Source organism: Taudactylus pleione, unplaced genomic scaffold, assembly GCF_031769625.1.
Source record: "Taudactylus pleione unplaced genomic scaffold, aTauple2 ptg000065l, whole genome shotgun sequence".
Taxonomy (NCBI): domain Eukaryota; kingdom Metazoa; phylum Chordata; class Amphibia; order Anura; family Myobatrachidae; genus Taudactylus; species Taudactylus pleione.
This window is the reverse complement of record NW_028284467.1, coordinates 7,137,709-7,162,391: the sequence shown is the minus strand read 5'-3', so window position 1 is coordinate 7,162,391 and position 24,683 is coordinate 7,137,709. Positions and strand designations below refer to the sequence as shown.

General features: G+C 42.4%; 1 protein-coding gene across 1 annotated transcript in view; it reads left to right on the top strand.

Moving 5' to 3' along the window:
• AGAP2 (ArfGAP with GTPase domain, ankyrin repeat and PH domain 2) overlaps window positions 1–24,683 on the top strand; it is a 241,807-nt gene that overhangs the window by 186,708 nt on the left and 30,416 nt on the right. Inside the window, exons 10-11 of the mRNA XM_088466186.1 lie at window positions 4,660–4,764; window positions 8,811–8,994. Coding sequence (XP_088322312.1) covers window positions 4,660–4,764; window positions 8,811–8,994 — 289 coding nt within the window. The remainder of the gene's footprint in view (window positions 1–4,659; window positions 4,765–8,810; window positions 8,995–24,683) is intronic.

Genomic DNA, 24,683 nt, shown 5'->3' with positions numbered 1-24,683 from the left:
TTGTTTTCATTTTAACTACTGTACCTGTTATATTCCAGGCGTATTAATGATAACAGATGATTAATTACAAGTACTCATTTGGTCCACATTATCTTTTTGATATTTTCACTATTACTCATATGAAAAGAGGTTATCCTGGTAATGGGGGACTTGTTTACTGAAATTAAATGACTAGGCCCAGACAATGCTTCAAATATGACTCATGGCTATTAATTTTGTTATAGCCAGATTTTATATTGTACATTTCATAAAAACTAATTAATGTTCTAGTAATCATCAAAATCACATATAAAATCCAATACCACTGCTTGCAGTCAATGACTAAGCAGAAGCTGATATGACACAAAGAGGTAAAAGAACAAGGAACTGTGATTTATCGCATCAAAATCAACTCACATTTTTACAATTCACTCCCATTACTGTACCTAGGACATTGTAAGTCAATTGCTCAGAACTTCCATCCTCTTCAAGCCTTACATGGACTGTACACTGTACTCTTCCTACCATTCCAAAATTATGCAATACAGAAGGGATGGTACAGATTCATAACACTAAAGAAAAAGTGATGGCAAAGTGTTATTTTTGTAATTACATCGTTGCATCTCTTTTTGCTAACTAATGTACAGATCAACACAATAGAAGGTGATAATAGAAGATGATGGATGGACCTGAAATCACATCTTAAAATAATGGCTTTCTATATGTAAAACAAGTGAAGAAAATAGATTTTGTATTTCGGAATGGAATCCTAATTATCATCTATATAATAATTGTAGTAATTTTTTTAACATTAGTAAAATTGAAGTAATATAAGTGATTGTCCCACCCATAAGCAATGAATCCCCAGCCTCCACGCACATCTACACTAACAATGGTGTAAAATATCTGTAGTCACAAGCTGTAGATTGTCGAGTGTAGGACAGGGAGGGGTTCAGGTCCCATCTTTTCTCAAACCTCCCAAACTGGAACATGCTCTGCCTCACACATTACACCGTCACCCTATTTGAATTATTTTGTATTTTTTAAACAATTTTTTATTGAGACATCATAGAACAAATATTAACAAACATAATATAACAAAATATATATAGCAAATACAATATGCAATAGAGTCTGAATAATTGTAGTCACACTAGAAAATCACACATATGGTGCATACACATGGTCAGATTTCTTGGTAGATTTAAACGATATTGTTTGATAATTTAAATCAACCTTTTTTTGCCCCCTCAAACGACCAAACGATGCACGGGCATGGATGGTCGATATCGACCATCGACCGTGCATGCAGGCCAAACTGGTCAATATCGACCATGTTAGCCTGGTTACTATAGGGACCCGCGATCATTGATGGAGGGTCATTATAGTAGTTTGGGGAATGGATGTGCTGGATGTGTGTACGGTTCAATAGACAAGAATAGATAATATTGTTAGTGTGAGAATAACTCACGTGGCATACACATTGTAACATACAGACTGTCAACATATAAATAAAATAAATAAAACAAAAACAAAAAAGAGCAAAGAAATAAACTAATCAGAAGCAATTGCAGCCTATAATAGGAGCCTTGGGAATGAATCTATTGAATTCCTTATCGATTAAGTTGAGGAAATAAGTGGGTCTTGTGTCACTTACCTGGTAAGATACCATGTGGTATTATTAAAGCTATAATGGATCTGTTTACTAGTTGTGAGTGGGAGACCATCTACAGTATGTAAGACTCCCATACCAAAAAAAAACGCTCCACATATATTTCTTTGTATAGAAGTTCTCCACCCAGTCCATCTTGAATAGAAAATAAAGTTTGTTCAGGAATAGAGGTATTTGAGGAGATGTACTGTATATCCAGCACTACAAAATTGTTTTGCTACCAGTGGCACTGATAGCTAATAAGTTTCCTACTTGCCACAGTCATTCGCATATTGGAATCAAATATACCTAAGACCGCCCATTCCCGGGGGAAAATGCACAAAATGTACATAGTGCCAAATAAGGTGCCAAAAATATTGGATTATGAGGTAGGGCCAGAGGCAATGATATGTATCAGCCCTCTCCTGATGACATTTTGCACAAGCATGACTCTCCGTCGGAGTGGGTATAGATAAGTATTATGATTATATTGAGTGTACATGCTGGATGGTAGTGTTTTCCTGGAAAACAAAAAGGCCTTTTCCAGTGTTGACATAGTTAAAGTAGGGAAGTGGGTCAACCATCCAGCCATACCCCCAGTTATCTTAATATGGTCCAAAATGTTCCTCAGAAATGTATAATGGACAAATATTGCCTTGTGGTTAGGTACAGGTTGCTTTAAAAGCAATCCAAAGTACTATCCCAATTCCCATCCGAGAAATGACCAATAACGTGTTACGTAAAAACGGGTTTGTAGGAAAGCTAAAGGATAAGGGCTAACCATGGCAAATTTTGAAGAAACCTCTGTATAGCTTAGTGTTTGTTTTCTGTGGATACCAAAGATCCAATATTGTATATCCCCGCTAGTCTCCACAAAGTGAAGGGGTGAGCAGCCATGCCGTCCAGAAAATTAGGGTTTCAGAGAAAGGGTAAGTAAAGGGAGTAGAAAGCATTTCAGTCCACCTTATGTCTGAGAATATGCCAGACTTTCCTGGTCATCCACAAAAAAGGGGATTCAGTTTCAGATTATCTGGTATTTCCTGGTCATGTTGGTGGAGAAAACAAATGAGGTCCATTTCACCCACAAATTCCTGTTCCAATGAAGTGTTAGTGTAAACAGAAGTTTTATGAAGCCAGTCACGCAAATGCCTTAAGAGGGCCATGTGATTGTAAGTTACTATGTCTGGGAAATGAATGCCTCCATTTGATTTTGACTGACAAAGTTTTCGTAAGGCAATTCGTGAACGGCCCCCATTCCAAATGAATTTATGTAAATAAGGCATTTATCAATTGTACATCTGCTTTAGTCAAGATTATAGGGAGTGACTGCAGAGGATATAGCAGGCGAGGCACTGCCACCATTTTCAGTAAATTAGCTCTCCCTAGGAAGGACAGTGGTAAGCGCTCCAAACCCTTTACATCATTGGTAAGGGTACGTATAGCCTGACCTATATTAAGCCTATATAAATCTGCGGGATTGCAGGGCAGAACTATTCCCAGATATGGTATATGAGTTTTGGCCCAATGTAAAGGAAACCTAGTAGCCCAGGAAGGACATATATTCTTACTGTAGAGCAGTGGTTCCCAAATTTTTTTGAATCACGGCACCCCAGTGTATCAGCATTGTTTTCATGGCACCCCCAAGCCGAATGTTTGTTATTGAGAAATTCAGAATTTTTTTTAGTGAAGTAGTAAAATGAAGTAAATTGTGCTTACCTGTCATCCTTAGGCTCAGTTATGTGGTGGTGGTGGACAGGTTTGCGCTTCTATTTGTCCACATATTTACATTACATTGACCATATATAATTTGATTTGGTGCTGGACCACCAACCTGAGGCACCCCTGCAAGTGTCCCAAGGCACCCCAGATTTTTCCATATTAACATGGAAACCTGAGATAGATTTATTTGGCTCTATCTTATTAAATATTTGAGAAAGAGACTGATCAGGATTAGATATATATAGAAGGATATCATTGGCAAGCACCAACATTTTAATTTCCTTGCAGCCTACCCCTATGCCCCGAAAGACTGCCCAGTTTTGGAGTGTTCTCAGAAGGGGGGTCTAACACTAGATTAAATAGTAAAGGAAACAGAGAAAAAACGAGGTCCTCCTATAAATCCCATTAATTAGTAAAAAGAGGTGGAGGGGTTGTACCAAACTATGAACCCTGCCCCAACTATTTTCATCTTACAATAGTTGTAGTTTCTTACAATAGTGTATTTTCATCCTACAATATTACTGTAGTTCTGGTTTTCCATATTATTTTCTGCCATTAGATTCTAACTCTGCACATTACCTTTGCCACAATATATGGATTTACACATAAATATAAATATAGCCCTGCATATTAGTCCTGCACATCGGTCTTGGCACCAGAAATAGCTTTCCACACATTAGTTTTGGATGAAGATCTGGCATATGGAAATTGCCATCTGGTATGGCTGTACAGACACCTTGGTTAAGCAACCTAGGTTACCATTTCTTGTCATAAGTTGACCTTCTGCTTAACAAATAGGTACATTTTCCAAGTGGTTATTGAAAATAGAATACCAGGAGCACAAACATATACTGTATCAGGCAATAAAGCACCCATGGAAGTCTTTAGCTCAGGGACACTCAGAGCAGGATTTATATAATTGGATCCGACAGTTGCCTGAATATGGGTCACTAAGCCCTTCTATCCACTAGCCTCACCTTTTACGCAGAAAGTTTGGTAGCTTTACCATGTATACGACAGAATAGAATTTTGTGTTACTGCTCAGCCCTTTCATTCCCACCTCACATCCTTATATCAGTTCATTATTCTTCGCTGATGAAAAAATATATTTAAGGAACACTGTGAAGTGAAAGAGTCATTTGTCGCCCCTTAGGCACAGGCTGTGTCTAATGTAAAGTCCAGTCCTGTACTACCGTAGTGTCTAGAGTGTAAGAAACCTTTTATTGCAGAGAGTAATATATGCTATCCTCTAACATGCCTTATGCTGTAATGGCCGAATTTACATTATTCCTTACTGCATTCATTTTCAGAGCTTCCTTATGAAACGTAGCGGCAACTCTCTGAACAAAGAGTGGAAGAAGAAGTACGTGACACTGACAAGCAATGGAATGTTACTCTACCATCCCAGCATTAATGTAAGTGTCTTCAGGGCCCAGTCTTTCTTTGAAAAGCTGCTATGGTGGCAGAAATTTATACTGTACATTTGCACAAGCTAGATGCATATATAGAACGTAAAGCAGGGATACATACAGTACATTTGCACAAGCTAGATGCATATATAGAACGTAAAGCAGGGATACATACAGTACATTTGCACAAGCTAAATGCATATCTATAGTTTAGAGGAAACGTACAGTACATTTACACATCTATAATGAGTGCAGGGTGTGCGGGAAACACGGGCCCCTGGGTCCAGGGGGGCCCCACACTGCACACCCTGCACCCATAGAATTACTTACCTCTCCGGAGTCCCACGTCGGCGCTGTACAATCGACTGGAAAATGGCCGCCGCTGCATTTTCCCGTCATTTGCGCATGCGCAGTACAGGGAAAATTGCATCCGCGGCCATTTTCCCGGTGACCAACGCATTCTCTATAGACTCTGGGCGCACTCTAGTGCCCAGAGTCTATAACTATGGCACTGGCTGCGCAGAGCTCAGTGCGCTGCCGGCCGCCGGACAGAAGGGAGGGGGCCCGTGTCAGAGACTGCACACGGGCCCCCTCCTCTTTAGAAACGCCCCTGGTGTAGAGGATACATACTGTACATTTACACATTCTAGATGCATATCTATAAAGTAAAGCAAGGATACATACAGTACATTTGCACAAGCTAGATGCATATATAGAACATAAAGCAAGGATATGTACTGTACATTTGCATGAGCTAGATGCATATCTATAGCATAGAGGATACGTACTGTACAATTACACAAGCTAAATGCATATATATAGCATAGAGGATACATAGTGTACATGCTAGATGCATATCTATAACATAAAGCAAGGATACATACATACAGTACTATACATATGCACAAGCTATATGTATATCTATAGTGTAGAGGATACATAGGGCCTGATTCAGAGCCGCATGCTCGCGCTGTGCGTTCGCAAGCGGCCCGATGTTCTGCGTACGCACATGCGCACGCTTCGTTGTATACACGTGCGCGAACTACACACTGCAATCGCATCCGTCTCGCTCGCCCAGCAAAGGCAGCCCAGTGGAATGAGTGACAGGAGAGGCTATTTGTGGGTGGTAACAGGGGCAGGGCACTAATAACGGGGGGTTGGAGATGCGAACACTGGAGTGCCTGAATGTTTCAACGCCGTTTTCGAGGCGTGCATAATTAACAGGCAGCGTCATAGTACACGTCACTTACCTTTTTTTTACACTGATTTCCTCGCAATGCTTGCGGTAGCGTAAAGCAACCGCAAGCAGTGCGTTAGCATCCGATGATGCTCGATGTACCAATGTTTTAATACACTTCCTGGAGATGACGTGTGCTGGTGGGTGGCTCTGCCTGTGCGATTGGGCGTACGCTCAGACAAAGTGGCCGCTCGCTAAGACATGGTGGTCATGCTTATGCCTTGGCGAGCGTTCGCTTCCCGTGGCGTCACTTTGACAAATTTGCATACGCATCCAGCGAGTGTACGCAGATAGTGAGCGGGTCTGAATCAGGCCCATAGTGTACAGTACATTTGGCAGTAAAACATATAGTTATTCTGTACAACAAACATTATTTCTCTGGTCATATGTATTATTGGAAAAGCTATAAATGGCATTTTAATAATAACAAATTAACATGCTTCCTATAACTGTAATATAACTATATTGCTAATTCACACTCTGGATCACTTTTTTTTAGAGTTTTGCTAAATGCTTAGAACTGGTAGACATTTGGAATAATTCCCTTCCATTCAGAAATGCCTATTGTACGTAATGTAAACCCAGTCTACTAGCACAATTAATTTCTACCAATATACTACTACTAATATAAAATGACTAGTGTGACCAAATCTCTCGCTCCTAGTAACCAATGTCCATGTAAATGTAATCTCTATAGTTACAGGATTCTCACAAAATTGCTTGTTTGAAAATCTCTCTATTCCCTGTGGTTATAAATTTGATATTCTCAGTAGGATGAAGCTGTAGAGACATCACCATATTTGCGCTTGGTTGTTATCTATGTCTTTTCCCAATCATGTTACATTGCAAGGTCCATTTTGCAGAATACTGCTGGGTGAGATTAGAGGATTGAGCAGCGTTTCATGCTGATGTCCCCACTGTTGATGAGTGATTCATTTTGTTGTTATCCCTGTATTGCAAAGTAGCAGAGCAGTAAAATCTGCATAGGTTTATTGCTTTTACACCATACACCTTATTAGTTTACTTAACTTAACAATAAATAAAGACACGGACACCAAGAGCTTGGCTAAAAGGTCACAGCTATTTATTTATACTTAGAATTAATCAACCTAACCAGGGTGGCAAAGAGACGCTGCAAGCTCAGTTCTAGCTTTCATCTCGCTCAAAAAATACTCGGGGGATGACTAAACGTCCCCCCTCTAGACGTACTAACGATGTGAGAGTCTCACTTCCCTCCTGGGCCAATCCGAGGTGCTTACGCACAGAAAAGCGCCCGGGTCCCCCCACACGGAGAAGGACAAATTTGCCAGGGGCATTGAGGGCAAGTGCCCCCACAAAGTTATCTTAAGCCACCTAAAGCCACTGAGCTGCAGCGTACTCCCGCCTGCTGCGCCTCCCCTAAGTTGGGGGAAAAAAAAAATAGTATGACACAACAACATAACGGGTGGGATGGTGGGTTGTGAAGATCCAGCAAAAGAGGCTGGTTAGAAACGAACAGGCCAATATATACTAGCATTCAAAACTCCTCCTTCCATCACTATCATAGGCTCATCACACCAGCTGACCATAGAAACTTACCCAGCAACAAGGCTGTCATACCTACAACATTCAGCAAAAAAACATCAATCTTATTTATCCTCAACCCTATTCAGATTTCTTCTACACTACTCAGTGCTCACCTGACACCTTTTCTTAAACATAAAATATGGGCAACAGAAGCCATTTTGTTAATCTTGTGAAGTGCTTTTTAGCCATGCATCACTGCGGCTGGCACACTTAATGTATTTAATTTCCCGTGAGATGTCAATGTTTAATCATATTTGAAATCAGGATGTATAGTTGCTTGAAGAGCAAGGTAAAATGTGACAGGGCAGTGAGAACATCCATACACATTACACATGTCATCAATACTCTCCTTCGTTCAAGCTTTGTGGCCTGAGACACTAAAAGGATCCCTAGTCCTGCACAGTAATTGCCTAGGCTCAGAGTTCACTTGGGAAGTTAAGCTAGAGATACTGGGATTCAAAAGCTGAAGGCATAGTCTTTTAGCTTTGACACAATGTCATTTGTGTTTATTTCAAATGCACAGTTGAATTTAATATTTTTTACTCTTGAATTTACTGACTGATTTATTTATTTATTGGTGAATACATATTATAATTTTTTTATCCTTTAGTGTTTAAGCAATTTCGAGGTGGGTCAGAGTTAAGGTGCCTACACATTTGGCGATGTGCTCACGATCCAACATTGTGTCCGATTCCCCCTTGAACTCTCCCCAGCAGCTCCCCGGCAGTCGTGGGCACAATTTGGTGTTAAAATCTGTCTAATGTGACAAGATCTATCGTGCCTCCTAACTATTCCAGTGCATCGTGACTGAGATTGACAAATCTGACCTACAGCACGGCAGATCTGAAGATGTGATGTACGACCTGCAGGGACGCGTATCGGCATCGTGATCGTGAGTGGACACTCACGATTTGGGCATATTTTACACGATTTGTCATCACGATGCGTCGGAATCGGGCAAATCGTGTAAAATATCGCCAAGTGTGTAGGCACCTTTACAGCTCTAAATGTAATAGAATCCACAAGGAAATACTGTATCACTGGCATTTGCCTATATATAAAACCACCTTCATACAATAAATATATTCAAACATCCATCTTCAATTTCAGATTATAAAGCACCTCTCACAATGTATCACATGACTCCTCTCCTCTCTTCTTGTTGTTCATTGGACCCCGCTCCTCCCTGCCTTACCTGCTGTGTAAGTGATGATCACTATTGACATGTATATTGTATCTGTGTTAAAAGGACTATTTGCACAGCACTCATGGGAAGGAGATGGATCTTCTGAGAACCACAGTGAAAGTACCTGGGAAGAGACCGCCAAGAGCTATTTCTGCCTGTGGCCCATCTGCCAGTGTCAATGGCTTATTGAAAGATGTGAGCAGCCCCCCAGTGATTGATACACCAAGTAACAAGTTCCAAACAACCAGTGAGTAATGCTGACAAACATTTTTGTATGTTGGGTTTCCTGAAATGTTTGTGACTAAATGAAATGCACTTGTCATGTGAGCCATGCGGGAGTGGTTTCTATAATGTGGGCGTGGTTTTATACAGCCAATGAAATAAAAAATATTGTTGTCAAAGTTCTAGAATTCATATAACACAGCCTGATCTGACTAGTATTCAATGCACCCTATTCTAGCAATCTTTCTGCAATGCAGATAGCATCCTAGTGACCTCTATATTAATTAAAGAAAGAACATTTCTTTGATATATACAGTAGAAAACATTTTAATGACTAAAATACGCAGAAATTATCATAATAAACAATATCCAAAACAGATAAAGTGTCTTCTATACAATATTTATTAACATTCATGTAGTGCCAGCATATTCTGTTGCACTTTCAATTGAGAAAAAACACAATAATTAAACTAGATTGGGTATTAACAGAGGGTCCTGCTTGAAAGCTTACAATCTATAGAAAAAACAGGGGATGAATACATTATGTAATGTGCTATATATTGTATAATGGTCCAGCTGGATTGCAAGAACAAAAAAAAATGCTTGGTGGGTCACATGATCTAGTCACTTAGCTATGTTGGTGTGGGTCCGTATTGTTTTAAAATAGAAAGAAAACGCATGTATGTTTTGTGTAAACTGTGTAAAAGAGAGGCAATTGGGTTGAATAGACTCAACATGTAGTCATTGGGTAGAAAGTCTAGGGTGATTAAGAGTTTTTGATTAATCTGATACACTTACCTAAATAGGTGAGTTTTCAGGGAACACTTGAAGGTTTGGAGACTAGGGGAAAGTCTTGTTGTGCAAGGAAGAGCATTCCACAGAGTGGATGCAGCCTGAAAAAAGTCCTGTAACCAGAAATGGGAACAGATAATAAGGGTGGATGAGAGCCACAGAGCAAAATTACTGAGTTTGAAATATTTTGAGACAAGTGGAGAGATATGCTGTATGTTGGTGTGGGTTGGGTATGGGATACCAGCACTCGGGATCCCTGCGGTCAGAATCCCAACACCGGCATCCCAACAGGGACAAGATATCGACACCTGTCGGTAAGTATTCTAACCCTACCCCTCCCTCCCCGCTGCCTAAACCCAAACCTCCCCCCCACAGCCTAAACTTTATCTCCCCTCCCCATAGCCAAAACCTAACCCTCCCCCCTAGTGCCTAAACCTAACCCTCCCCCCTAGTGCTTAACCGTAACCCAAACCCTATCCCCAAACCCCACTACTTACCGTCGGGATGCCGATGGTTGGGATGCTGGTGCCAGGATTCTGACTGGTGTCGGGATTCTGGCACTAGCATTCTGAGCGACGGCATCCCCTCTACCGGTATTTAAAACAACATTCCATCGGTATAGGTTTGTAGATGACCTTGAATCTCAGTAGATGTGTTTTATATTGGATTCAGTAGAATACAGGAAATCAATTAGGGACTAACAGCAGAAAAACAGAAGAATGTTTTGCAAGGAAAATCAGTCTAGATGCTATGTTCAAAATACGAGTTATATTGGTACAGTAAAAGTCCGGTAAGGGAAAGACCAACAAGGAGAATATTGCAATACTTAGTGCACTGGATAATAAGCGTATGAATGAAAGTTTTAGCAGTATCTTTTGTAAAAACCTGTATATTTGGAAAGTTTTTAGTTACAGTATATGTAAAATGATTTGGATAAAGATTGGATGCGAGCATAACCCTTAGGCAGCTGAGTTGTGAAGTAGGGTTTATTGATGGGTTAATAACAGAAATAGACATGCCACGTAGGTAACTGTTTTTTGGCTGGTGGGAATATTATTAGCTTGAGTTTGACGTGGCATGAGGACATCAAAGATGAAATGGCAGAAAGATATTCAGAAATTGGGTCAACACAGATGGTGAGCAAATCCGGAAAGTATAGGTAAATTTGGGTATCACCTGCACAGAGGATCCTGAATTATTAGTTTCCCAAAAGTGGTATTAATAGAGAAGAGCAGAAAACCTAAGACTGAGCCTTGTGGTACTCCAACTTATACAGTAAGCGAAAAGGAGGCGGATTCAGAGAAATTAACACTAAGGGTCTGATTCAGACCCGGTCGCTCTGACAGAGCGCTCGCTCTGAATCAGGGCCGGGTTTTTGTTTTTTTTAAGAAAGGCCTCCTGGCCGCTCGCATAGCTGTGGGTGACCACCCACAGCTACAGCGAGCGGCCATGATGATGGTCGCGATGGTCAAGACCATCGCAACCATTGGGCTTGCGACGAGACCCTTGTGGTAGGGTCTTGTGGCCGCAAACCCCAGAGAAATTTTGGCTCTAATAGAGCCGGAATCTCTCCACTGACATCAATCGTGATGTCAGTGGGGCCGCTCCCAAACGACAGGCGTTCTCATGGGAACGCCTCCATTTGGGCAGCCACCCCCCCACCCCGCCCACCAAAGGGGGCGAGCTGTCACTCAACATCGACAGCTCGCCCTCTTTGTTGCGAGACCCGGAGCGACGGAGTGCCCGTTGCTAGCCGGGTTTCGCGCATGCGCATGACGGAGCCGGCTCTGTCGTGCGCATGCGCTGTGGGCCACCATCGACCCGGTTGCGAGCGCTCAGCGCTTGCGACCGGGTCTGAATTTGGCCCTAACAGCGATTTAATAAGTAGGTATAACAACCTGGAATACATACAGCATTTTAGTAAGTATATAACAGCTATACAATCCTCTAAAAATATTGCAGACTTGCAAATGTCTGGATTCTGATTTAAATAGGTAGAGCAATTTTGAAACTCAAGCCTCAGTGGTCAACTTACCATCACAATAAATCCCAGAAAATGCCACTTTACCGTCGTAGGGGACATACAGAGCACACCTGGCAGAAAAGAGAGATGCTAGAGCAGATGCACCATGATGGAGAGCGGAGAGGATGCAGCCAGTGGGAGGCACCCAGCTGGTGAGCAGATCTCCTTGCCAAATGTTTTTTGACAGTACCTTCACCCTTAGAAGTAGGTACCGAACACCCCAAAAAAAGGTGTGTTAGGGACTTTAGGATGAACGTTTTTGAGAAGACATGGAGCATGTATATTGGATACCTTTACCCAAGAACGTTCTTCGAGACCAAATTCTTTCCAATCCACACGGAAGTAGAGAACATCGTTGGACAGTTTAGAGCCCTGGATTTCATTCACCTTATAGTCTTCCTGTTATTGAAATAGAATATAACTGGGAATGGTTTGAGCAGAAGCATAGCAATTTAGAACTAATGACTTTAACAAGAAAGGAAATTGGATAATTCATAGTGAGGTTGGCAACTGACACTTGATGAAAGTCACTGGATTGATCCGGTGGGTGATTTTGAAGGGACCAATGAACATTGGAATGAACTTCATACTGGGGTCCTTTAGCCTGAGGAAGCATGTGGACAATGAGACTTATTACCAGGTGATAATGGTGGAATACTCTGTCTCTTTTAATCTGCAGATAGCTTGTATCATTTAGACAATTTTAAGAGATTTTCCCTCAACTAAGACCATATGCTGGAAAACTCTGAAAGTGTATGACCAGTACAACTGATGGGGATAAGAAAGACAAGAATAATAGATTTGGATGAACCCTACTGACGATATAAAATGGAGACATCATAAAAGATACATGGAAATAAGTGTTATCTGAAGAATCTAATGACTGATGGTTAAGTGTTAACTAGATTAGAACGAAAGACCACCTGGCCTGCCAAGGATTGAGGAATTGTGCTGTCTGGAGATACAACTATTTTTTGTGGTCAGCAAAGATGGCAACCAGGTAGACAGATACTTCTAAAAGGTGTCTCCATTTGTTTAGGACTAGCTTGATAACTACAGTAGTAACTCCTTGTCTCCTATTCCATAGGTCCAAGAGAAAAACACCAAAGGATGTAATTACCTGGAAGGATATTGTTACTATAGGAACCTGTTAGTTAGGTGCACTGAGTGTGAACATATAAATAATAAAACATAACTTCTATTAGTTTAAGATTTTATAAATAAACTTACTTTATTATTTATATGTTCACATCTTTTTTGTTTGCATATAAATACCGTCTAACTAAGGACCTCCATGGTTGTACCTACTTATTATTGATAATATAAACCTACAGCAATATAGTAATAATATGGAAACCTAATAAATCATTGTAAATCTATAAGGAATGGGGGTTTGTCTTGGATCTACAACCAAAATACAGGTGAGGTGATTTTTTGTACTAAGATTAATACTGTAGCTGACAAGAAGTCTTCTTTAAGCTGATGAAAAGCTTAGATGGCTTCCGTGGGCCACTCCCTAGTATCTGCAGATTTCTTAGGTCCCACTGTATCTCAGTATCCACCATCAGGCTGAAGTATCCCCTGATGAACTAACTGTAGTAGTTTGAAAAGAATAACAACCATTTTGTGGTTTTTAGACCAGTTGGTTTTGGCCAATTTTCAATGGCTTCCAATTTCTCAGGATCCATCTGTAGATCTGTACCAGAGAAAATATATCCTAAAAAAGCATAGAAATCAGATCAAATAAGCATTTTTCCAACTTGCAAAAGAGATTGTTATGTTACAGATATTTAATAAGATACAAATACAGAAGTTAAATATAGAAGTATATCTTCTAGTGACTTAGGGGTTGATACAGATTGAACCCAAGTTGGCCGTAATTGCTGCCAGATTGTGAGCACAGAACTAAATGTATATACTGGCCTGTGTGGTGAGTTGTATGTGTCTTTGTGGCTTTTTAATATTACATGTTTATTAGATTTTTGTACAAAAAAAGATAAAGGGATGAGGAAGGGTAGTAACAAACAGGGCCGTAGCTAGGGTGGTGCGGTCGGTGCCTCCGCACAGAGCACAACATTGCTGAGGGCAGAACACCGACCACCCACCATCTCTCTCTGTTGTTCACTTCTTTAATCTAGTGCCGGGTGACCGCTGCTGCGTGTCCACAGCGCCCAGCACAGAGGAGGCAGGGCAGACAGACGCAGCCTTCCCTGCCTCCTTCTGACGTCCCGACTCCAGCGGCAACCTTTTAGGCCAGGAGAGACGGAGATGTGATGACATCATGACGTCTCCCCGCCCAAGGCTCCCAGAGGTCAAAGAGGAGCTGCTGGCTGCTGTGTGGTGGGGTCTGCCGGGCAAGGAGTGGCGCGGTGGACACAGCACGCAGGACTGGATGATACAGGACCGAGGACCTGCCAGTGCCAGGTGAGGTCTGACTGGCAGTATTAAAAGTAGTGGCCAGCCCAGCAGCCTGCCCCAGACCCCATCCATTACAACTCTTGTGCTGCTTAATTTATTAATAAAATAAATAAATAAATTTATATACAGTATATAATACATATATATATATATATATAATTACACACACACATACATACATACATATAGGCAGTTGGAGGGGGGGGCACAAATGAACTTTCTCGCACAGGGCACCAAAATGTCTAGCTACGGCTCTGGTAACAAAGGAGGGGATAAAGGTATGTGCACACACTAAAATAGGAGAATCCTGGAGAGTGGATACAGCTGACCACTTTGGGGGTAGGGCAGAGCTCTTTACGTCACTAGGCCCCGTCCCCAAAGGGCTAAAACTATGTAATTTGCTTCACTTTAGACCCACCCCCTCCCTACGGACCTGCAATTCCCGGTATTAATTCCCCATCCTGCCCACTTCAATAGGTAGTGGGTGCGATACAGGAGAGACACCCACTCTTCCAAGGATTCATGGAACTACCTGAAAGATCGGGAGTCTCACGTACCTCCCGGGAGAGTAGCTAAGTATTTATTGACAAAAAAAATGTACATCATGGCATTTGGACATCGCAGTCAAGAAGCTGTATTGTTTGGGGGTGGGGGTACTCCTAAAGGACCATCTGGTTGAAAACATATTTGAAAATGACTGGAAGTGATCCAAGATGCTTAATATATCATAATCATAAGTATTAGTATTTTCTGCTACTTACACAGTGCCAGCATATTCTGCGTTGCTGTGCAATCTCAAAATGTTTATTCATTCACACCAGTTCCTATGCCAGTTGAGCTAGCAATCATAGATACGCTGTGACAGGCACACAGATGTACACACATTATGGCCAATTGATTCAGAATCCAATTAACCTACTAGAATGTTTTTACCAAATTGACACACACATTGTGGACAGGCTGGGGGTACAGTGATTAGCATTGTATCACAGCACTGGGGTCATGACTTTGTTTTCTGACTGACCAGGTCTCCATTTGTTTGGAGTTTGTGTCTTTTCCCCATGGTCCCACCAGAAAAGTGTGTGTGTGTGTGTGAAATTTAGTCTGTAAGATCCAATGAAGACTGGTGTTAATGCTATTCTCTGTACAGCTCAGCGTAGTTGGTGATGCTATATAAATATGGGATAATAATATCAGTAAAGATTTAATCATGTTTTCTAAAACGTTTCAGGTTTTCTATTTGCTTGTGGCAATGCAAACTAAAACCACTACCTGCTTAAAGCCATGAGGTTAACAAATAGTCATTAAGATTAGAGACGTGCGCCGACCCCCGTGTTTTGGTGTTGGATGTGTATCTCCCCTGGTTTTGGATCTGGATTGGTTTTCCCTAGAGATGTGCACTGACCCTCGTGTTTTCATTTTGGTTTTGGATCTGGTTCTCCCCTGGTTTTGGATCTGGATTGGTTTTGCCAAAACCTCACCTCCGTGTTTTGTTTTTTGGTTTTGGATCTGGATTTTTTCTTAAAAAATCATAACAACAGCTAAAATCACATAAAATTGGCATTTTTTTGTTCCTACAGTATTATTAAACTCAATAACATTTATTTCCACTCATTTCCAGTCAATTTTGACCACCTCACAGCTCACAATATTGATTTTTTTCATCTAGTTTAGGCCCAAAATTTGCACCAAGATAGCTGGCTAACTGCAGCAGTGGGCGGCACAAACACATGACAGTTCAACTTCAAACATGGCACATCAGGAAACACTTATTATTCAAGAGAGGCCTGAGGGAGTATGTATGTAGTTGAAGGCAGGGCAGGGACAGGGAGGGTTGATTGGTAGTAAATTTAATTTAGTTTTTTTATTCCAAAGAAAATTTATGAAGGAGAAGAGGAGGGGAAGAGGCATTTACAAGAAAAATGTGATACATTCACATCAGTCCTTGCCACAGAAGAATCCTTGAGCATGGCTGCTGCTGCTGCTGTGATTTGATTTTCTCATCCCAGAAGAGGACCAGAAAGAGTGCTTTCCAAAAACAAATAAACAATTGACTTAAATAATCCTTTGCAAACCTTCTGTAAAGGCATTTCCTTACGTGTACAGAGACATAAAAAAAACAGTTAGTTAGTGGCCTCAAAGTGCCACTTAACCAGAACATATATGTGGACAAGTGTAAGATCTATGATTTAAGGCAGGGGTAGCCACCCTGGTCCTCGAGAGCTACCAACAGTGCATGTTTTCCAGGTCTCCTCACAGAATCACAACTATAATAATTAACTTCACCTGTGGATCTTTCTAAATGTTTTGGTGAGTAATGAATACACCTGTGCACCAGCTAGGTTGTCTGGAAAACGTGAGCTCTCGAGGGCCAAGGTTGGTGACCCCTGATTTAAGGCCTTACGTTGTGTCTTTCTTGAGAATCCTGCACCTGCTTCTGTGGCTAGGAGTGTGGATTTTCATCCCAGAAGAGGACCATGAAGAGTGCTTCCAAAAAACAATTGACTTAAATAATCCTTTGCAAACCTTCTGTAAAGGCATTTTCCAACCTGTACAGAGACATTAAAAAAACAGAGTTAGTTGTTCCCACTGTCCACTTATATGTGAACAAGCAGAACAGAGCATTAAATTCAACATTTCAGATTTAATGTTTAAGTCTTATATTTTGTCTTTCTTGGGAATTTCATTCTTGAGCGCCATGCCTGCTTGCTGGGAGTGGATTTTTTTCATCCCAGAAGGGGACCAGGAACAGGAAGTGTGCTTTCCAAAAATAGATAAACAATTGCCTTAAATAAACCTTGGCAAACCTTCTGTTCTCTAAAGGAATTTCCCAACCTGTACAAGGACATTAAAAAAAAAAAGAGGGCCTGATTCAGAGCCGCTCGTAAGCGGCCGCTTGTTCGCTTGTTCGCTATGAGCGATGTGCGCACAACTGCGCATGCGTATGGGTCTTAATGCGCATGCGCAAACCAGTCATTGCGGTCTGAAATCGAGCGCTCGCAAAACAGTGAGGGGCTGCTAATTTGATTGACAGAATGTACCGTTTGCGGGTGGTAACAGGGGAAGGTGCTTGAAAATGGGGGAGTGGAATGCAGGTGTGCCTAATGGTAAAAAGGGCGTTTAATGGGAGTGCATAATTAGTAAAGGAGCGTCATCGACCAAGTCACTTGGTTGTCTTTTAGCCTGAACTGCTCACAGTGATTGTGGTAGGAAACACCTACCACAAGCACTGCAAGCAGTTCAGATGCCTTTCGATGTACCCGATTAATCAAATAAATAACGGAGATGACGTGTGATGCGAACGGCAAAGGGGCGTCTTTACAAAATAGCAAGCGCATTTTTCATTCGCTTTCTCAGACATAGAGGCGTCAACAAACCGCAATGAGCGAGTGCTCAATTTAAATAGCCGGCCCCTTTTTTGGAACGACCGTCCGCAAATAGCGTCCGGCTCTGAATCAGGCCCAGAGTTAGTTAGTGACCTTCAAATTGCCGTTGTTCCCACTGTCCACTTAACCATATTACTTAGATATGTGAAAAAGCGGAACAGAGCATTAAATGCAACATTTCAGTTTAAGTTTTACGTTGTGTCTGGAGATCATTTAGAAAGCAGAAAAAGAGCTCCACCACAAGTGGCAGATGACTAAACTCACACACAAAGGTTTAATAGAAATAGATACAGCACCAGATCAGATGTTTTCCCTGGAGGATCTGTCTGATTCATCATGGTGCCCCCAACACCAAGATTGTGCAAATTCTGCTAAAAGAGAGACTGACACCACGGCTAAACATAAGAGTCACCTTCTGGATGTGAATTGTCTCATTTGCATGGGGAAAACCCAACCCTCAGATGAGATGGATCTCAGCAAGTGGACAACATTGAAATCACCATTAAAAAGTCACAATGGAAGACTACAGTGTGGATAATTTTTCATCACAGTCAAGAGAGGCCTCAGAGAACATGAAAAAAGATGCTCTAGGTGCTAAACTTTAAGGGATTTCTCCATCATATTCTACAGTGTGGAAAGGTTTCATTCACATGTTTTCTAGAAAGCAGTTCAAAGATACAGCCTTCAAAGTGTCTGGCTATAACACCCACCTTTGCCAGGAATTACCAAAGATTATCACAAGCAAAGGATTCATCTGTCCGGAATCTGTCTGGGAATTCATTGATCATATCTGGCCAGAATGCTCTAAGACATCCAGTGATTCTGTGTTCTGTAGCCGACTTTATTCCTACCTGAATCGCAAACTGAAATATGGAATAGTGAGCACAGGCAACATGGAGGCCTTTCTTATTCCGCTGCCTGCATGCCAACCAATACCTCCCAGACTACACCAACTGGGGGGACCAGGTCTTGATAATGATCATCCCCATCTGTTGCTAGACCTTCTTCCAAACCATCCATCCTGGAATTCCTGTCCAAAAAGGGCGAGCAGGGTACAGAAAGAGGAGCTAGATGTCCCCGATTACATTTTTTTTCATCTATAATAGATAGATGATGTGGAGAGAGAAGAGCTTCAGATGTTGGAACAGGGGCTCCCACCTATTTGGCTTCCCTCCAGAGAGCAGAGCTCTGTTCCTCAGGAAGTGTCTATGCCTGAGCTGATGATAGGTAGTCTCTGTCTGTTGGTCAACACCCTTCAGGAGATGGCAACCCAGAATAACAACTACTATAATAATGTGTCAACTGATAACCAGCCTGATCTCTTAACAGCAAGATACCCCATATGGCCAACTCATAACATGACACCCAGTTTGCAGCCTCCTCTTCCTTATGACACTAATCCAGTCGCCATGGTTGATCAATCAGCCATGTGTGGTCCACCCAATTTTTGGCCTTCTATATTCTAACATCATAATAACACACTATAACACACTAGACTTATAATCTTTGCTTTTGTTTATGTTTTTGAATAGAACGGTTTTAGAATTTAGGATGCCCACTCTATATAGGTTTGTAAATATAGGTTTTAGTTTTTTAGAGCATATAACTTTATAAGCTTAAAGGATAACATTTCTGCTATGTTTAAGATTAAAAAAAACAACTTTTTGTAAAACATTAACTTAATAAAAAGATTTTCATTGCAATATTCATGTTTGTTTTTTTTAAAAAAGAGATTTTTTTTTATTACTGGTTTTGTTTACAAAATGCAATAAAAATATTTATGAAAATGAAAAAAAATAATATAAAAATGTTTTTTTTACATGTTTTCACTGATGGTGTGGCTAACACGCACACAGAAAAAAGATTGTTTTTTTCACACTGGGGGTGAACCCATGAAAGAGACAGCAGCCCCTTGACAGACAGCAGCACAGCACCCCTGCGCAGCTACGCTGATGACAGTGACAGCCAGGTGTGGCTTGCACGCACACAAAAAAAATAGTTTGTTTATTTTTTGGGCAGCAACCCCTCGACAGACAGGAGCAAAGCACCCCTGCCCAACTATGTTGATGACAGTGACAGCCAGTTGTGGCTGACACGCACACAAAAAAAATGTTTAATTATTTTTGGGCCAGCATTTTGGACCAGCAGCCCCTTGACAGACAGCAGCACAGCACCCCTGCGCACATACACTGATGACAGGTGTGGTTAACACACCACACAAAAAAAGTGTTCATTTTTTTTTTTTAACACTGGGGTGAATTCCTGAAAATAGGCAGCAGCCCCTTAACAGACAGCAGCACAGCACCCCTACACTGATGACAAGTGTTGCTAAGCTAACACTAATATTTTTTATTTATTTCACACTGGGGGCGGGTGAAGAGCACCCTTGAAGGACAGAGCACCCCCTGGACAACACAGCACTACAGCCAGCCAGCCCCTATGGATAGGACAAGTGCAACAGCCAGCCCCTATGGACTGGACAACGACAGCCAGCCCCTATGGACAGGACAACGACATCCAGCCCCATGGACAGGACAACGACATCCAGCCAGCCCCTATGGACACGACAACAGCCAGCCAGCCCCTCTATAGACAACAGCCAGCCCTTATGGACAACAGTAGCCAGCCCCTATGCACAGCATCAGCGTGCAATTAAAAAAGTATTAAGTATTAACAGCACAGCTCCCTCTTTCTTCACTTTCCACAGCCGGAATGAAAAATGGCAGCGAATCGCGGGACCTTTATAGAATCCAAAACCCGCGAGAATCTGACAGCGGGATGATGATGTTTTGCCTCGTTTTCAGATCCGAGTCAGGCGGGAAAAATCGTGTCTGCCTCGGATCCCCGTGATTCGGGTGGGTTCGGTTCTCAGGGAACCGAACCTGCTCATCTCTAGTTTTGCCAAAACCTCCCTTCTGTTTTTTGTTTTTTGGTTTTAGTTTTGTATCTGGAATTTTTCTTAAATCTCATAAAAATAGCTAAAATCACATTAAATGGGCCTGTTTTTGTTTCTACAGTATTATTTACCTCAATAATATTTACTGTATTTCCACTCGTTTCCAGTCAATTTTGACCACCTCACAGCTCACTATATTGTTTTCATCCAGTTTATGCCCAAAATTTGCACCAAGCTAGATGGCTGACTAAGTTAAGCGGCAGCAGTGGGCGGCACAAACATGTGGCAGTTCAACTTCCAATATGGCACATCAGGAAACAAATATTTTTATTATTCAAGAGAGGCATGAGGGAGTTGGAGTATGTATGTAGTTGAAGGCAGGGACAGGAAGGGTTGATTGGTAGTAAATTTCAATTCATTTTTTGATTCCAAAGTAAATTTATGAGGAAGGAGGGGATGCATTTACAAAAAAAAATTGACACATTCACAATAGTCCTTGCCCCAGAAGAATCCATGCCTGCTACTGGGAGTGGATTGTTTTTCATCCCAGAAGGGGATCAGGAAGACTTCTAGTAGTGCTTTCCAAAAGAATTGACTTGGCAAAGCTTCCACATGAAAAAGCATTTATCAACCTGTACAGGGACATTAAAAAAAACAGTTAGTTAGTGGCCTCCAAACTGCCACTTAACCAGGACAGATATATGGACAAGTGCAAGACTTAAGATTTAAGGTCTTATGTTGTGTCTTTCTTGAGAATCCTGTGCCTGCTTCTGCTGCTAGGAGTGGATATTCATCCCAGAAGGGGACCAGGAAGAGTACTACTGCTTTCCAAAACAATAGACTGTTAAATAATCCTTTGCAAAGCTTCCACATAAAAAGCATTTCCCAACCTGTACAGGGACATAAAAAAAAATAGTTATTTATTACCAGTTATTTTTATAGCGCACACATATTCCACAGCTCTTTACAGAGGATATTTGTCCATTCACATCAGTCCCTGCCCCAGTGGAGCTTACAATCTATATTTCCTACCACATGCTCACACACTAGGGTTAATTTTTGCTGGGACCCAATTAATCTACCAGTATAGTTTTGGAGTGGGGAGGAAACCCACGCAAGCACAGGGAGAATACACAAACTCCACACAGTTAGGGCCGTAGTGGGAATCGAACCCACAACCTCAGTGCTGTGTGTCAGTAACGCTAACCATTACACCGTCTGTGCTGCCCAGTTAGTTAGTGGCCTTCAAACTGCCATTGTACCCACTGTCCACTTAACCAGAGCTGATATGTGGACAAGCGGAACAGAGCAGCAAATGCAACATTTCAGATTTAAGGTTTAAGTCTTACGTTGTGTCTTTCTTGAGAATTCTTGAGCACTATGCCTGCTGCTGGGAGTGGATTTTCATCCCAGAAGGGATGAAGACATTGTTTCGTCTTCCCAACGGACAAAGATCTAGAGATGTAAAGAACTATTGTCAGGAAAATGAGGTAATTAATTGTAGTAAATTGTATTTTATACAAACTGCCTTTGCTTTACTTGAGCTGCCCACCTTCCAGTGTGTACTCAGAAAGAGTTTTCAGCACAGCCGGGAACTGCCAGGATTTGCAGCTTCCAGCCTAAAGCACTGCATTAATTACTGCCTGTCTGTGTGCAGTGTCAGGTGCATGCTAATTAATTCTCCTGTCTGTGCACAGCTGCACACTGGTCTATCATTAAGGGAGACTTGCTCTGTTTGGGCCTTGTTCCTGTTAAATTCCAGCCAGTCCATAATTCCATGCCGGTGATAGAGTTTTTCGTACTTCCGGTTCCTGTCTCTTGCTTGTCAGTCGAGTTCCTGAGTCAGTCTAGCTACGTTTCGTGTGTGCTGTTTACTCCATCCAGGCGGCTCCACCTGCATCCCATCTACACATGCTGCTTGTACCATCCTCTCCCAGAAGCGTCTGTCGCTTCCTCTCCCAGAAGCGTCTGTCACCATCTGGTGGCTGGTGTCATCCCAACGGCACTGGGTGCTACTCTGCATTCCATGTGCGCAACCGCGCACACCATCGCCAGTGTCATCCCGGCAGCACTGGTAGCAGCTCTGCGTTCCAGGTGTGCAACCTTGCACACCGTCGCCAGTGTCATCTCGGTGGCACTGGTAGCAGCTCTGCATTCCAGGTGCGCAACTTAGCACACCGTCGCCAGTGTCATCCCGGCGGCATTGGTAGCAACTCTGCGTTCCAGATGCGCAATCTAGCACACTGTCGCCAGTGTCATCCCGGTGACACTGGTAGCCACTCTGCGTTCCAGGCGCACAAATTAGCACACTGTCGCCAGTGTCATCCTGGCGGCACTGGTAGCAGCCCCACGTTCTTGCTGCATACCTCACCTGAGTGTCATCAGCTCAAAGGCTGCAAGAGTCCTGGGGCCCCAGGTCACAATCAGCTCTCAAGGCTGCTGCAACAGCCCAAAGGTTCTCTTCAAACCATTAGTCCCTTGGCCACGACTATAAAGGCCACAATCAGCCCCCAAAGCTACTCCAACAGCCCAAAGGCTGCTTCACACGATCAGTCCCTCGGCCACGACTATAAAGGCCACAATCAGCCTCCAAGCCTGCTCTTACAGCCCACAGGCTGCGTCACACCTCTTGCCCTCGGCACAACTAGCCAAAGCAAACCAGCCCCAAGGAAGCATCGACAGCCCAACGGCTGCAACCAAATACTTAACCCTTGGCCATGACTAGTACAATACATTCCAGCCCTCAAGGCTCTCATCAGTTGGCTCTACATTAATACCATTGATTCCCTCCAGGAATCATAACAGGAACCTTGTCAGTGATCGGCCTGAGACTACTTCCCCAAAATGTGGAAAAGATGATTTCCATCAAAATGAATAGAAATTCTACGAGAAAGACCTTTACCGTCAATTATGTGCAAAAATTACAGAGGCACCTGTAATTTCACCTGGATTTCAGCTGGGACAAATTAATATTGCGTAAAGAAAATGATGTATACATCACCCCAGATTATACCATCACCCAATCCTGTGTTGTGTATAAATTACAGCTGCGCTCCGTGTCAGATTGGGGATTCATTGTCCACTTTAGTGGATGTGAGCTCCATTTTAGTCCATATCATCACACCCCCTACACATCTTCTGACCTGGGCTACAGGAGGAGCAGCTGCACTCTGGAATATGGTTGCATGGAGTTGCCCCTCTGGAAATTCAGGTAGAGGAGCCATGGGTGGGGAGTAGGGACACTATAATCAGAGAACGCAGTTTTAGCTGCTTTATTCCATTTTTTAAACCATATCCTCTATTTTCACCTTTTGAAAATGTTTATGCAAATCTCAGCTGAGGCATTTGTGATGTCATGGCTAACGCGCACACACACACAGAAAAAAAAACACATTGATTGATCGATTAATTTTTGGGGGGGCACTAGGGGGGGAGAGCATCCATGAACGAGGCAGCAGCCCCTTGATAAATGACACAGGCAGCACCCCTGCACAGCTACGTTGCTGGTGATAAGTGTGGCTAATGCGCACACATATACAGGAAAAAAAACACATTGATTGGATTATTATTTTTTTTGGCACTTGGGGGGAGGAGCACCCCTGAACGAGGCAGCAGCCCCTTGATAAACGACCCAGGCAGCACCCCTGCGCAGCTACGTTGCTGGTGATAAGTGTGGCTAATGCACTCACACACACAGAAAAAAAACACATTGATTGATTGGATTAATTTTTTTTTTGCCACTTGGGGGTGGAGAGCACCCCTGAATGAGGCAGTAGCCACTTGATAAATGACACAGACAGCACCCCTGCGCAGCTACGTTGCTGGTGATAAGTGTGGCTAATGCGCACACACACACAGAAAAAAAACACATTGATTGATTAATTTTTTTCTGGCACTTGGGGGGGAGAGCAGCCCTGAATGAAGCAGCAGCCCCTTGATAAACAACACAGGCAGCACCCCTGCGCAGCTATGTTGCTGATAAGTGTGGGTAACGCGCACACACACACAGAAAAAAAACCCAATTTCTTTATTTTTTTTACACTGGGGGTGAAGAGCACCCCTGATGGACTGAGCAACCCCTGGACAACACAGCAGCACCCCTTATGGTCTGCAGTGACACAGGAGCCACTGAAGCCCCCCTCTTCTATCTGCAGCACAGCTCCTAGTTTAGAGTAACACAGCCCTTATGGACAACAGGC